General features: G+C 40.2%; 1 protein-coding gene across 2 annotated transcripts; it reads left to right on the top strand.

Moving 5' to 3' along the window:
• Positions 1 to 110: 110 nt before the first annotated feature.
• zfand4 (zinc finger, AN1-type domain 4) lies at positions 111 to 13,885 on the top strand. Of its 2 annotated transcripts, none has more exons than XM_062430930.1 (10): positions 111 to 295; positions 2,277 to 2,592; positions 4,057 to 4,132; positions 4,839 to 4,906; positions 5,073 to 5,259; positions 6,001 to 6,148; positions 6,844 to 8,082; positions 8,963 to 9,017; positions 11,764 to 11,881; positions 13,040 to 13,885. In XM_062430930.1, exons 2-10 carry the CDS (start codon positions 2,409 to 2,411, stop codon positions 13,173 to 13,175), a joined length of 2,211 nt encoding a protein of 736 aa, XP_062286914.1. In that variant the 5' UTR covers positions 111 to 295; positions 2,277 to 2,408; the 3' UTR covers positions 13,176 to 13,885. The 2 variants fall into 2 exon arrangements, with proteins under 2 accessions (XP_062286914.1, XP_062286913.1); XM_062430929.1 differs by having other exon boundaries at positions 111 to 403.
• The last annotated feature ends 483 nt before the right edge of the window (positions 13,886 to 14,368 follow it).

Below are 14,368 nucleotides of genomic sequence, written 5' to 3'. Positions count from 1 at the left end.
TGTTTGTGGAATGCGGGTGGGAAATGAAATAAGCCTTCCTGACGCCCATTGGTTCGTTTTCCTGTCAATCATGTGAAGTAACAAAGGTGTTGTTTCAGCCGCCTGTGACAGGTATGATGTCGCCGACCAGAGGACCACGGCGACCGAAAAAGGTCGAGAGCCTGTCCTGTGTATAGTTTTCATGGATTAACGTGATGAAATGCGGCTTGGTTAGCGCTACCGTCGACAGCTACACCGGACCGGACAGGACTGGAGCCCATGGATGGATGTAGCCTAGCAGCCTACTAGCCAAATAGTAAGAACGGTAGCCATTGTTTGAGTTGTTGGCTAACATGGCAACGAAAGCTTAGGTTAGCAGCATCGGCTTGACGGGCTTCACTGCCGTGTATTGAAGAAGATATCGGTAAGCAGGTCTCAACAATGAAACTCTACTGTTAAACTACGTTTGAACGTCTTTGTTAAAACTCGGCGAATTAAATAGTGTGTGTGTGATCTTTATCTAATAGTGTTAGCCGCTGAAATTGTATTGAGACGACTGGCAACTCCATTCTTCTCCGTTTAGTTCATCTCTTGCTGAACTGGTCTGTGGCTTCTGCTGTGGTGGAGCTGCCAATTCCTGTTATAACTATAAATAAATGTAACTAACTCAGAGGTAATCCACACATATCTTCACATGTAACTTGACAACCTAATAGTTTTCCTTTGGAGAATGGCCTGTTATGACAACCCTTCAGTAATACACCTCAGGCCTCGTATACTAACATTACAGATCCAACAATCAGCGCTCATCCTCAGTGTTTTTTAAAATCCTTTGTGAGCTCCTGTCAGCCCCCGATGAAGTCGAATAACTCAATTTGGAGGGTCATTTAAAGGATTTTATGTGCCACGGACAGCAAGCAGCTTGTGGACAACTGTATTTCAAAACACACATATAGAGAAGATAATACCATATATTAAAGGAGTTTGCAATGTAATAATACTTGAAGCTAATATGAAGCTTCAGATGTCCAAATGTGTCAAGTCAAGAAGAAGATATCTTTAAACAGTCCTTTTAGGGCCAAGATCCCTTTTATTTGTTACTATTTATCCACCTCAGCTCAGCATGGAAACACAAAGAGGCGATTTGATGCTAAAAGGACTGTAAATGTGCCAGATATCCACTTGTTATGACTTACTCGTAGAAGCTTCATATAAACATTTAAATGCATTTTTGTACAAAATGACTGTGTGGACACATCCACTGTTTGGATTTTGGCCCCGATCGCTTACAAGTTCACTTGAAGAAGATTTTTTAATAGCCAGTATGAACAGGAGGAATGATTACAGTGAGGAAAACTTCTTTCAGTATTCATATTGACACCTAACTGTTGTTTTACAGCAGACATGAAAAATCGGTCCCACACCAGAAAAATTTATAATGTTTCCACAAAATGTCCGGGGTTATAGGACCACTATTTTCCCAAATCTTGAATTGATCTCATCTTCATTTTCAATGTAAATAAAAGCATGACTGGATGAAGTTGCCCTCTCACACAGCATCTGTTTTACGTTTTTGGTGAGTGCAGACACACCAGAGATGACCTGTCAAAGGCAGTGGTCTGGCAGCGGACACCTTACTCCACTGGATGGGTTTATGTAACACACCTGATCTTCTTGAATTTTGGCCAGGGCCCTAAATGCTGCACTGAATGTTTTATGAAGGGGTTATACATGTCTGCTTCCACTGAGATGAGCCTTCCTTCCGAAACGAAATGAAACATTTGAAACGTACTAGAAGTCAAAGCTTCATTTTTGGGGACAGCTTTTACGTACATTAGCATATTGTTGTAACTGTCCATCCTGTTTGTGTCATATACAAAATGACCACCTCAGGTGATTAACTCGACTTTTATTTAATGAATCATGTGAATACTCCCCAGAATTATGTTGTATTTACTTTGTATATAATTTATGTCGCCCACCCAAAAAGATCTTTGTGTTTATATTTGCCTTTTATACATCTGCACAAAAATGCAGATGAATGCATGAATTGATTGAAACGTGTCAAAATCATTCACGTGGGATCAAAAATGACAATATCAGAGGTTAGTTGAGAATGCTAGATAACCTCAGCGTACACCTGTCTGATTTCAGAGCTCAGACAATCACAAATTATCAACATGGGAAGCACGTAGAGTGTATTGAAGTCATTGGAGTGGAGGCGCTGAGAGTGGTAAAACTAATCAAATGTCTTAAATAGTTAAGGTGATCATGTGATGTTTGTTTTCTGCTCACAGCTGCGGTCATGCTGCATGATGTGTGACGGTTGTGAGGCCAGTGAGCCATACCTGTCTCCCTCTCCCTCGTCTTGGGCCAACCCCTCAATTTGGCTTTTTCCCTAAAAAGTCCTTCTCTCCAACCCTGCCAAGATGACCGACAAGAAGGAGCCCCCCTTCTTCAACGATGACAGCATGGGAACTTTTCGCTATAAGCTTCCTCTCTATGACACTATGGAGCTCTTCATAGAGACCCTGACTGGGACCTGCTTCGAGCTGCGCGTGTTGCCCTTTGAGGCTGTCATCTCAGTCAAGGCAAAGATCCAGAGGCTGGAAGGTAAAAAGCTCACTAATGTGTAGTAGTAGTTGTTTGTTGTGGTCTGCAATTAGGGGACGGTGCACTGTAACAGTAAGCTGTATCAATTATTTGTTAGACCGAGAAGAGGAGGGTTATAAGATCGCCTCGTCTGGAAAACTGCACATTTAAAGCCTTTCATAGTGTTTGTTGGTCCATGTTGTACGATCGAATCATGCTCAAGAGGTTTACTTTTCTCTTATAAAAGTGCTACTGTAGATTTTCAGGTTAAGTTTTGCACCAGTAGATTCAAGTTTTTATATTGCTTGTGCTGTAGACTCTCATTAAAGCTACTTACCACGTTTAAATATAATTTTGAGAGAAAGAAAAAAAAAAACAATGCCAAAAAAAAAGCATAAAGAGTTTGATAGTGTCAAGTTTAAAAAACTACTGTTTGTTGGTGAAAAATAAACATTCATATTCTTAAAATTAAACATGTGCAATGATTTATCCTAATTCATTATTTTGTTGGAGAATTGTTGATAAAGATCAGGCTGTTTGTTGACTTTGTAAAAATACAACTGCCTTAATTCATTACCACAATAGCATTTCTTTGGAGTCACCTCTTTGGCTTGTCAGCCGAGTGAGGCGGTGGAGGCACCACGAATAAACTCAGTTTGTGATTAGCCAATATGGGTTGTGTTGGAATTAACTCGACTAAATTACCTCTCATTTATTCAAACTTGATTTATGTCCAAAAAAAATGTTTGACCTTGGCTGTGCTCTAAGGTTGCTTTGTTTCAGATCAAGATGACATTTTGTATCTACATTCTTTGCTGCTGTTTCCCATTTTGGTCAGAAAGGCCTCTCTGTGTTCTGTGTGTGTGTGTGTGTGTGTGTGTGAGGAGGTGTGTTTAGCCAAGCCTGTGTGTTTGTGATGGAGCACACCGCTCTGCAATGAAGGCACCAGCGCTCACCCTCAAACACTGGCTCACCTCCAGCACCGGGTCAGCGAGTTCACTCATTGAGAGCACAGAGAGCCGCCTGACCACGCATACACTCCATCTCATTCCGAGGAGGAGCGCTACAGAGGCTTTGTGTTTGATCAGGCTTTCATCCCTTTACCAGAGTTTTATTATTTCGGTCTTATATGCAACAATATTGGATATAATATAGACCAATAGTAGTCCAAACCACCCCTGGTGTGTCTTGGCTGTAACTGACTTGATGTGTGGTATCACTGTAACACATCAACAGGTTTCGTAATTGATCCTATTTTAGCTGAGAATGCATCTGTTGTGACTTTTTTTTTCTTGTTGAAGCAATTACATAGTTCTTTCTGTAGGGGGCAGACATGAATTATCATTAATTGTGTGGATGCTTCTGTGTATGGCATTCACATCTATCCTGTCTGTCAGATTAGTGAACTTAGCATAAGAAATATGAACAGGTCCATGTCAACATTGGTTGTTTTCTCTCCTACCCTCTCCCCATCTGTCTGTAAAGGTATCCCTGTTGCCCAGCAACACCTTATCTGGAACAATCTGGAGCTGGATGATGAACATTGTCTACACGACTATGGGTAAATCTATTCCTCCTGACCCTTTCTATCCTTCAGGGCTCTGACACGGAGGCAAGCTCACACAGACAACAAGCCTTGTTAGAGCAATTAAGGGAAATATGCTTGAAAGCACTCTGTGTAGATTTAGAATAATTTGCATATGCACTCTCTAAAATCCTTCTTGTTTTGATGGTAAGTCAGTCGTAATGTAATTCAACATGTTGTAAATCAGCCAGAGATGCAGACAAGTGACACACTGGCCGTGTTTAAAGATCTCGCCCCTCGACTCCTGTCAGTTTATGAGATGCAGACCTTCCCCTCTAGTGCTCTGCTGGCTGCAGATGGTGGTATTGTTGTGAATGCTTGTCACTTAATTTTCCACATGAACAGCCTCTGGTGAGATCGCTAGGCTGGTCTATCACACTGCAGCATGCTTTTTGAAGTTTTCAAAGCAGAGGAGTTTGAGTAGGCAATGAAACATCTGCTCATAAACAAATGTTCCAATGGTATTCCCAGTTGTGCTCTTAAGTTCATCTGGAAATCATCCTGACCCTTGCAAGTGCTATTTACTTTACATCTCTCTCCTTTGCCTCAGAAGTAAAGCATTTTACCCCCAATGTGAATATGCTTCCTGTTATTTGCTTCTCTGCCATTAGATTTTTTTACATAAAGGAACGGTTTACAATAATTTTTTGTTATACATATTCTGCTGTGTTTTTGTTTGCAGCATTGCAGAGGGCTGCACTTTGAAGCTGGTCTTAGCTATGAGGGGAGGCCCAATTAACACCAGGAGAGGTAAAGAAAACACAAAAAAACGGCACTATATTCACATGAAGGCTGGACATCTGTAAATTTACATCATGTCAAAAATAACTTAAAGTAAACTCGCTAATGCACAAGGGAACAAAGATATAGTGTTTAACTGTTTTAAACATTGAACTTCCTCTCTTTTTAATATCAGTAACCATGGAGGATCCTATCAAAGAGGTGGCTGACCTGATGGAGGGCACTAAGGAGGAGGGTTGGGAGAAAAGCCTGGCCAACAAGCAAGTCACATTTGTGGTGTACCGTGAGGGTGACCAGCTTAACTTCTTCCGTGTGGTCGACAGAGGAGATGGCACCTTGACGCTTCAGTCTGAATCTCTGAGGTCAGCAAATTGCCACAGAGTCTATTTTGTCGCATATTTCGTCACAACCCGACTCAAGACTGGACAAAGGAGGGGAGACCACACATGAGTTGTAACTGAAAATAGATTTATTGTACATAATTAAAAGTTTAATGAAACTAAACACAACCTAAACCAAACTCTGATGGAAGCCGGAGGAGAGAGGGCAAGTGACTGACGGCCACCTGCTTATATAGACACCAGTCAGTCCAGGTGAGCAGAATCCCCGACGACCCAACTCCATCCACTAGGCTCCTGCATGTAGAGGACAAGGAGTCTGTCCAGAGAGGGTTGTCACAGTTTTTAGTGCAATTATTATGTCATTATATTATTGTCTATCCAAATACTGTGAGTGCACTTAGTGTAAAAGACTGGCAGTTATTGTTAAACAACATTGTCTAAAATAGTAAACATTAATCTAGAAGATGGGTATTTTTTTAACCTATGATATGATGTAAGATTTTAACCATTTGGACTGATTGGCAGCCATTTGAGTGTTAAGGTGAACGTGCACAAAAAAGAGGCATAAATAATGTTCAAGTAAGATTTATTAGATCATGTAGCCAGTGTAGAGTTTAGGTGTAGTCATACACTGCTGCAGCTCAGTGCACATCTGTTGTGGTGGTAGAGGTTAGAGTGAGCAGGCTCTCTGTGTTTTGAGCTGCTTTTATAGATCACTGACAGGAAGCGTGTTTTTTTTTTTTTGCCTGTCATGTCTTCCAGCGGTGGCTCGGTGTACAATGTGTACGCAGAGGAGGAGGAGGATGGAGAGAGTTCTGCAGCTGCACAGCAGAGCCTTGAGAACTCCATAACCATGAACAAAATGAAGCTGCTCAAAGCCAAGATGGAGGACATGAACCTCAACAAGAAGGTAGGAAGATAGTGGGATCACAGAAACCCATTAAAATTTGATCGCAGATGCGGTTTCCAAAGCTGTATTAATTTTCACAACGTTTTTAAATTGACTTGTATTGCACCCTGTATGTGAAAGATATTCTTCAGTTTATTCATCTTGAATCTTGAAAAAACGGTTGTACACTTGTGGGTCCAGTTGAGGTATTTTAAACAAATTTTGGTCTTCTAAGTTTAAGTAGGACGAACTCTTTAGATCTAATACCCCAAAGAGACTTATGTGTGCAGAACCTTTCTTTCTCAAATTTGTATGTTTCTTGTCACCTTGCACCTCATTATTATATTGAGATCGCAGTGATCATTCATTTTATAAATAAAAACTAAAACCAAATTCTGTCTAAAGTCGTCATAACATTGAATGCTTTTTTATCATATTCATAGACTTGATATGGTAGCCCGCAACCATTTTGTGTAATGCAGATGTACTGCACCAAACACTAATTTGCATGTCTTTGTAAGCAGATAGAGCCAAGTGTTTCATTAAACTGTGCCGACTCTATAATTTATGCTCATAATAGATTTATGCAAGCTGTTTAAATCAACTGATGAGTTAACCGCTACAATTGAATAATTTTACACTATGGGGAAAATACTGAAAATGCACTTGCATTTGAGAGGGTTCTACGGTATAATCTGACTGTCTCTGTCCTTCAGCCGAAGAAGTCGACTAAAGTAAAACCACGGCCCCCCGTCAGCCTTCATCCCTGCAGTGGCTCCCTAGGACCTTCCAGCACTCGACACCATCATCGCCTCTTTCGCTCGCTCCCCCAGATTAACCAGCCTCGGGCAAATGCACAACTACCTCCAATTGCAGACCAAGAACCCACAGACTCCCCGCTGCCCTCTGCTGCTGCTGCAACCTCTGCCCACTTCTCGATCCTCAGACGCCCCCCTCCCTCTTTCTCCTCGCCTTCTTGTTATATGCTTCAGGAGGAGGAGCCATGGGAGACATGCCCACCATTTGCAAAAATCCGACCCCCTCCCAAAGTATCCCGGCTGGACATTGGCAGCACCAGGTTGATGAGGGACTGTGTGTACCCTCAGCTCCCTCCACTGTGCACCAGAGGGCCACCTGAAGCCACATTTGACCCAGCTGAGACTATTGGGGAGGCAGTCGGGCTGAGTTTGTTAGAGGAAGCTGCTGGACTGGTGGCACAAACACAACCTGGAGCTCCATTTGGGGAACTGCCAGACCTTCTGACTCTGGATGTGTCCAACCAGCCAGACGGAGGGCGTCGGTCCTTCAAGGTTGCGGCTCAGCACCAGCTGCCGCTCTCCCAATCCCCACCCAGTACCTTGACACTTGGGACAAGTGATACCGTCACCAGCATAGCAGATGGGACACAGCTTGGCACATCGTTTCATATCAGCGCCCCCTCTCCATTACCCACCTCCACCTCCCCGTCCTCTTCTACCAGACCGCTGCCTCAGCCTTTTGACTCCCCTGTCTCCTGTTTACAGCCCAACCTTCAAGCACATTCCTCAGCGCAAGTTCGGCCAGGCAGCACATCCCCTCACCCCTCCACGATGTCATCAGCTCATGCGCCGCGCCTTCGTGTTGTCAAAGTGGAATCCCCTGGCAAGAGGCCCGAGCTTATCTCCAAGAGGGAAGCAAGAAGCATCACTAAGATGCCCAACCAAGCTTGTAAGGAGTCACTGGGGTCACTGAACAGCTCTGAGCTCTTGGCCTCTCTCTCCACAAGGGCTCCAGATGGCAGCAGCAAGGACTGCCTTGGAGAGAGTATGGGACTTGCTCTGTCTTTGCCTCCTGCCACTGCCTCAGGACGGGGCGGCCTTGGCTCCAGGCTGCCACCCATCTCAACTAATAGACTCCTTCAGGATGATCTCATCAGACAAATGTCACCGTTGCACCGAACAGCAGCCTCTTACATGGTGAGCACAGACAGGCATCGATGTTTGCGCCTAAGATTGGATGTGTGGAAATGTTTTTGCTTTTCAAAGAATGTAATTAAGTATTTGTCATCAAATCCTATATTCTATTTCTTTAATTGTCACAGTAAATGAATTAGTCAAAACTACAGAAGATCCCCAACGGGCAAGTTGCTATTTTGTGTTTTAGTACAGAGTCGTGCCTTTTCAAAAGCTGCACTGCAGTCTCTAGTATATAAAACTGTGACATATTTCATGATGAATCAAACCGCAGTCATTCAGAGATTAAAACTGTCAGGCAGGATATCACATGACTTTTGTCACGAGATCGAAGCACACATTATGCTGATTTTTGTTTTTTTTCTTCAAACAAAAAAAGGAGTCTTTTAATACAATGCAGTAGTTGGACTTCATCAGGCTTTAACAAATGATATCCAGTGAATTTCATATAGCAACATGTATCATATTTGCAACATACACTTCACAAATAAGCAAAAGTCAGTGTCCTGTAAATATTGTGGCTACACAGGTAGGAATGCAAATATGAGTCTTGAGCCAGAAGCAAGTTCTGTCAAAATCAGCTTTCAGTCTTGGAGCTATGTCGCAATAGCTTTGAGTCTTTTGTAACTTATGTTTTGCCGTGCCTCTGTACTTTAACACCTGTGTAACATATTTGAGTGTATACTTCACTCTCTTAATATGTATTTCCTATTCAAGACCCTGTGCATATTTTTCTTACTTCACCAGTAAAGGTTACTACCATTACATCTTTTCTAGCATGAAATTTCGCTAAAAATCTACATTTTCTCATGATTGATCTTGTGACTGCTGTAGTTTTATTGTTTTCCTCAGAAATATTTCATGTTGCTGTTGTTTTTCTCAGGCCACCAACAGTCTTGTGTCAGGTGGGGGAGTCATGACTTCCTTTGGCAGAATAGGTAAGAGAAACACAAACACTTTCATGTATTCATCAAGTACTCGCAAATAAAACAATTGTTACATTGAAGTGGCTGAAATGGACATTTGAGTTGTTGACTTTACAGCCATCATTTAAGAGGTGCAGTCACATACAGAGAGGATATTGTTATGACAAAGCTTTCGGTGCATGTTGTATGAGCACAACAACAAAGCACCCCAAGGGTTTTAAATATTCATCATTGCTACAACTGCAGAAGAAGCACACGCAGCAGAAGGCGGCAGGCTCACACACCAGCACACTCACTTATTTATGTCGGCCACTGATATGCTCAGAGAATATGGATGAGTACACATGGATCAGTACACCAAGTAGTGAGTTCATTTTCTTTTATCACTGGACGGTTCATTTATCAGTATCAGTGTTTTCGTCACAGGAGAATTTATTGGTGGAGATCAAACTCAAAAGTCATGATGGTCTTGACTTTGTACTTCAAGTTTTGCTGAAAAATGAATCATCACTCTGCTACAAGATCTTGTACTTGACTTTTCTTTCAGGGGCCTGTCTTGTATTTGACATCATTCCTGGCTCACAGTAATTTTCTACTTTCAGGCTCATTAGAAACTTTCTCATTGCATGATACTCCTCCTCCGTGCTTTACTGTAGTCATGTGTTAGTCAATTGTCAGCAGTGGGTGTAACAGTTGGCATTCAGGTCAAATAGTTCAATAGCCAATAACACAAAGCATGAGAGATAAGACACTTTTCCAAACTGTTTTTAGGATTTCTCCAGGATAGAGAAGGAGAATGCATGCAGTTTACGGAAGAACGAAAGAAAATGTCTGAGTAAAGCTTGTAGAGGCCAACTCAAAAACTGAGTGATGTTCTGAAACACTCTGAATAATCAGCATCAAAACCAGATTTTAACAGATTTTATTTTTATTTTTGATTTATTTTACACGGTCATAATTTCCTAGAGGTTTTTTGGAAAGAACTCTGTGATTTGGTAAAAATTACAGGAAAAATACACACTGTGTTCAATTGGATAAAGTTTCCAATAATAAGTGAATGATATATGAGTATTTACCTTTGTTGTAAATGGAGCCATTTTTTCTATAATTACTACCAAATAATTCTTTCCAGGAAACTTCCTTGGAAATTGTTTGGACATTATAGAACTGTAAAATAAAATGTTAAGCATATTTTAATGGGTATGTAACAATATTAAGTCCAGTGTAATTCAGTTCTGTTGTTAGTAGAATGCCATTCAGTTCCAGGTACACAAGCTTTACAAACATCCCTTTTTGCTTCATTAAAGCAAGTCACTGGTGGCTGAACTGCAGAGCAATGCAAACAACGGTCAGCAGTTTCAATGAAGATACCAACAGTAACTGCAAGTGAAACAAGCTGAGACACTTCAAGTTACCAAAAAAAGTACCTTTGACTCTATGTTGGTGTCTCTACGGCACTGTTGTAAAGCTGTTACGTATCAGATCCTCTATGAAACAAGTCAGATTAGAATTGAGGAGCAAAGAAAAGTTGATAGGTACAGCCCAGAATTAAATGTTATTAAATTCCACTCTGCTACTCGACAGAGGAGAAGTGGAAAATGTGCAGGGGTCTGAATATATTTGAACCTGATGTATGTCTGTTCTGTGGCAGATTAAAGTGTACAAAACAAATAAAAATCCAATCCCACGCCCAGCTGCTTGGCAGGTTTATCTGTTCCTCTATCCCCACGGCTCACAAACCTAACCGCGCTGCATGCTTCCACAGACACGATTATAACTGGTACAAGCTGACATAAACTGCTGTTTCCTGACTTAGGAAATGAACACCCTTTTATGACTTTCTTCCTACAATTACAGGCTTTAATATGGAAAAGGTGTTTCCTCAAACCCTTTTCAAATGGAAACACTGATGATTGACAACTATTTGTACTATTGAAAAAATGACTGTAATTTTTATCACAAATCTACCTCCATTTAGTTTGATTTAATTAACAATTATTGACACTGAAAACTGTTTGTAATTAGATATAACGTGATGGTTTTCATTTGGAAAAAGTTTTTAAAAGTTTTTTTTTTAAACCAAGCTTGAAATGAACTGTCATGGCTAACAAAGAAACACTAAACATAAAGACATGAAAGTGACATTTTGTATGCTGTAGTTTTTTAGAGTTTTTCCCGTGGGTAAGCAGACATATTGCACAACATGACAACACTCACTGAAATAACAATAAAACAGACAAACAAAAGAAAGTAAAATGGTGAAGACTGAACAATGGGATTCAGAAAATTGTTTCTGCACTTCTTTCTTAGGGTGGAAACTTTTAGGCACTTACAGTAATGTCACAGTGTTGTTTTTGACTAAAGTGCTTGAGAAAAATGCTCAGGATGTAATAAGCAGGAAGCAGGTCAATATTCTTCCCGTACAGGTCAGCACTCTGTTCCTCTGTCCTTTTATGGCTTCACGATTACTGTAACGGATTGAGGAAATGTTTAACAATCAGAAAAGAAGCCACCGGGCTTGTTAGAAAGTAGAAAAAGTTGTAAAACTTACCTAACGTCTCCAGTTGCGCTGTGTGCAGACACCAGGAATACTTCGTAAATTGTATCATTTTTAAAGCAGAGGTCCAGGCTAAAATATTTAGATTCATCCCAGATTTAAATACCGATATTTACTGATAGAAAACCTTCACACTGCCACGTTCAGATATTCCAAACTGGCTCCCCTAAAGTAAATAAAAAATGTTTCCTCTACTTTCAGGCACTCCAGTGTACCACTTACCTCCAGTCAAGCCTCCCGCAGGCATCAAGAAGAAGAGCTCTAAGCACTGCTTCCTTTGTGGCAAGAAGACTGGCCTGGCCACCAGTTACGAGTGCAGGTACAAGTGCTTCAGCTTTTCTACCTACGTTGCCACACACCAAAGGACACACACACACACACACACACACACACCCACACACACCCACACACACCCACACACACACACTGCCTGACTCTAAATGAAATCCCTCCCTATTGTCAGTCTTGTCCTAGAAGCACCCTTTTAGTAGAAGTGGTCCTTTCCTGCTTCATCATTTTGCCTCTGAGCCACCTCTCCAGTGAAAACATTTATCTGTTTGCAGTTTGTTGTGCCGCAAGTTATTAGCCTGATCAAAGTTTCTCCCAACGCCATGAGCAGCGACCACTTGAAATTGTGGAGCCATAATAGAGTCGAGCTCCCCACTGTGTTCAAAAGAGGTTTACAGTTTAATCAAGCTGAACTTGTCAAGTCACGTAATGTTTACTGAACATTACAGTGCACCAAATTAAATAAGTAATAGGGTGTTGCTGTTCTTACTAATGGGCTGATTTGAATAGAATGATTAAAATGCATCGAGATGCCATTTAGTTTAAAAAAACTATTGTGATTTGCAGATGAGGTTTACAAATGGAGAAACTGGGTTTTGCATATATATCCAAATCTGTCTATGGGTCAATGACGTATAAGGATTTAGAACAACTCAATTGTAGAATAATAAAAACAAGCATATCTAATGCAGTAGTTCAAACATTCAGAATGTTGTGTACCTGAAGCTCCATATTATACATTTGAAATTAAGTGATTTTAGTGGGTTTTTCAAGATTAATTGGCACTGGCCTTTAAAAAGAGTCATGTGGTGCGACCACGATTCATCTTGAAATAAATTAATTTACTTAACACGCTTCACATCTTTTTTTACAAGTTTTCAGTAATATAAAGTGTTTGGAAACAAAGTATTTGCATTTTTTTAAATCTTTGTAAATGATGGTCTTTTATTTATATAAGACATTTCAAGATGAATCATGGTCGCACCAAATGACTTTTTTTTCAGGCCAGTGCCAATTAATCTTGAAAACCCCCTCTAAAATCACTTTCAAATTGTAATATGAATTGTCAGGTACACAACATTCTGAATGTTTGAACTACTGCATTAGATATGCTTGTTTTTATTATTTAAAATTGAGTTGTTGAAAATCCTTATACGTCATTGACCCCTATTTATACCTTTTTTTTTAGGTGCGGTCACAACTTCTGTGCCACCCACCGCTATGCAGAGACGCATGACTGCACTTACGACTACAAGAGTGCTGGAAGACGATTTCTGCAAGAGACCAACCCTCTTATCAGCGCTCCCAAGCTGCCTAAGATTTAAACCCTACAACCCTCGCCTCACATACGGGACGAATTAAAAACCTGGAGGTTAAACTGACTGAAAGGGAAAAGAGTCTGCAGTCATTTCTTGCAGGAAGAAGGAACTTATTCACCACTGTGTGCTTTTTTTTTTTTTTAATCAGCCAAGTTTGCTTAAAATTGAAATAAAATATTCTGTGAAGCCAAGTGTAAACAAACAAGAGTGGATTGAAATGGCACAGAAGTAATTATCACCTCTTGACAAATGTGAAGATGTTAGTCCTGTTTCTGTTACCTTGTTCTTTTTCCATCGCGTATACACAAAACAAAAAAAACAAAAAACTGTGCATGTATGTAGGTAGTTTTTGCAAAATATATCTGCTGCAAGTTCAGACTTTTCTTTTAATCTTTTTTTTTTAATAGGACCGCTGATGACTTTTCATTCGACAAGTCTTTGACAGATGCACTTTAGAACTATCATATTTATACATTTAACTTTTCCTTATTGTGTGGGGAAGGATCTTTACTTTTTTTTGTTTGTCTTATGAAGTGTTTATGATGTTGTCGAGATTTTTATATATTCCACATCTCTAAAAGTCTTTTTTTACACAGGCACATATAATCTGACATCACTAATTAAATCATTCTTAAAAGAGAACAGTACACCCACTTATTGATGAAATACTTAATATTTATTAATGAAATAGTACTTATTTAAATTCAAGGTTGGTTTTAGTAAGTATGCAATTTGTGTAGGTGTGAATGTCAGTTGTAATCCGTAATGCCTATTGAGTAAAGTATTAGGATGGGGGTGGGGGTGTTGGGGTTATGGTATTTATGATTTGTCTACAGTAAGGTGGTTGCCATAAAAAAAAAAATCTTTTTTAAGTCTTTTTTTATTGCTCAGCTGTTGCAAAAATGTTGTTACAGTATCTACAGGGGTTTGATCTAATAAAGTTTCTTTCTGTACATATTGTGTGTCACTGACTCGTATTTAAGCATTTCGATTTTTCAAGTCAGACTTAAGACAACAGTCAGATGTACATATGAACACTGAAAGAGGTTTTCCTCACTGTTATCATTCCTCCTCTTCATTGAGTGTAAGTGATGAGTGGCCAAAATCCACAGTGTGTCATTTCATTCAAAAGTGCATAAAAAAGTTTATCTGATGCTTCAGCAGACGGAATTTGTCACATCAAGTGGATATCTGCCACA

This window comes from Scomber scombrus, chromosome 12, assembly GCF_963691925.1.
Source record: "Scomber scombrus chromosome 12, fScoSco1.1, whole genome shotgun sequence".
NCBI classification, from domain to species: Eukaryota; Metazoa; Chordata; class Actinopteri; order Scombriformes; family Scombridae; genus Scomber; species Scomber scombrus.
Note: the sequence above shows the minus strand (reverse complement) of the source record. Positions and strands in the feature narration are given on the sequence as shown.

Coding starts and splice junctions, on each gene's coding strand:
- zfand4 (XM_062430930.1), top strand. CDS start 2,409: ATGACCGACAAGAAGGAGCCCCCCTTCTTCAACGATGACAGCATGGGA. Junction 5,260..6,000: donor CTTCAGTCTGAATCTCTGAG/GTCAGCAAATTG, acceptor CATGTCTTCCAG/CGGTGGCTCGGTGTACAATG. Junction 9,018..11,763: donor GACTTCCTTTGGCAGAATAG/GTAAGAGAAACA, acceptor CTCTACTTTCAG/GCACTCCAGTGTACCACTTA.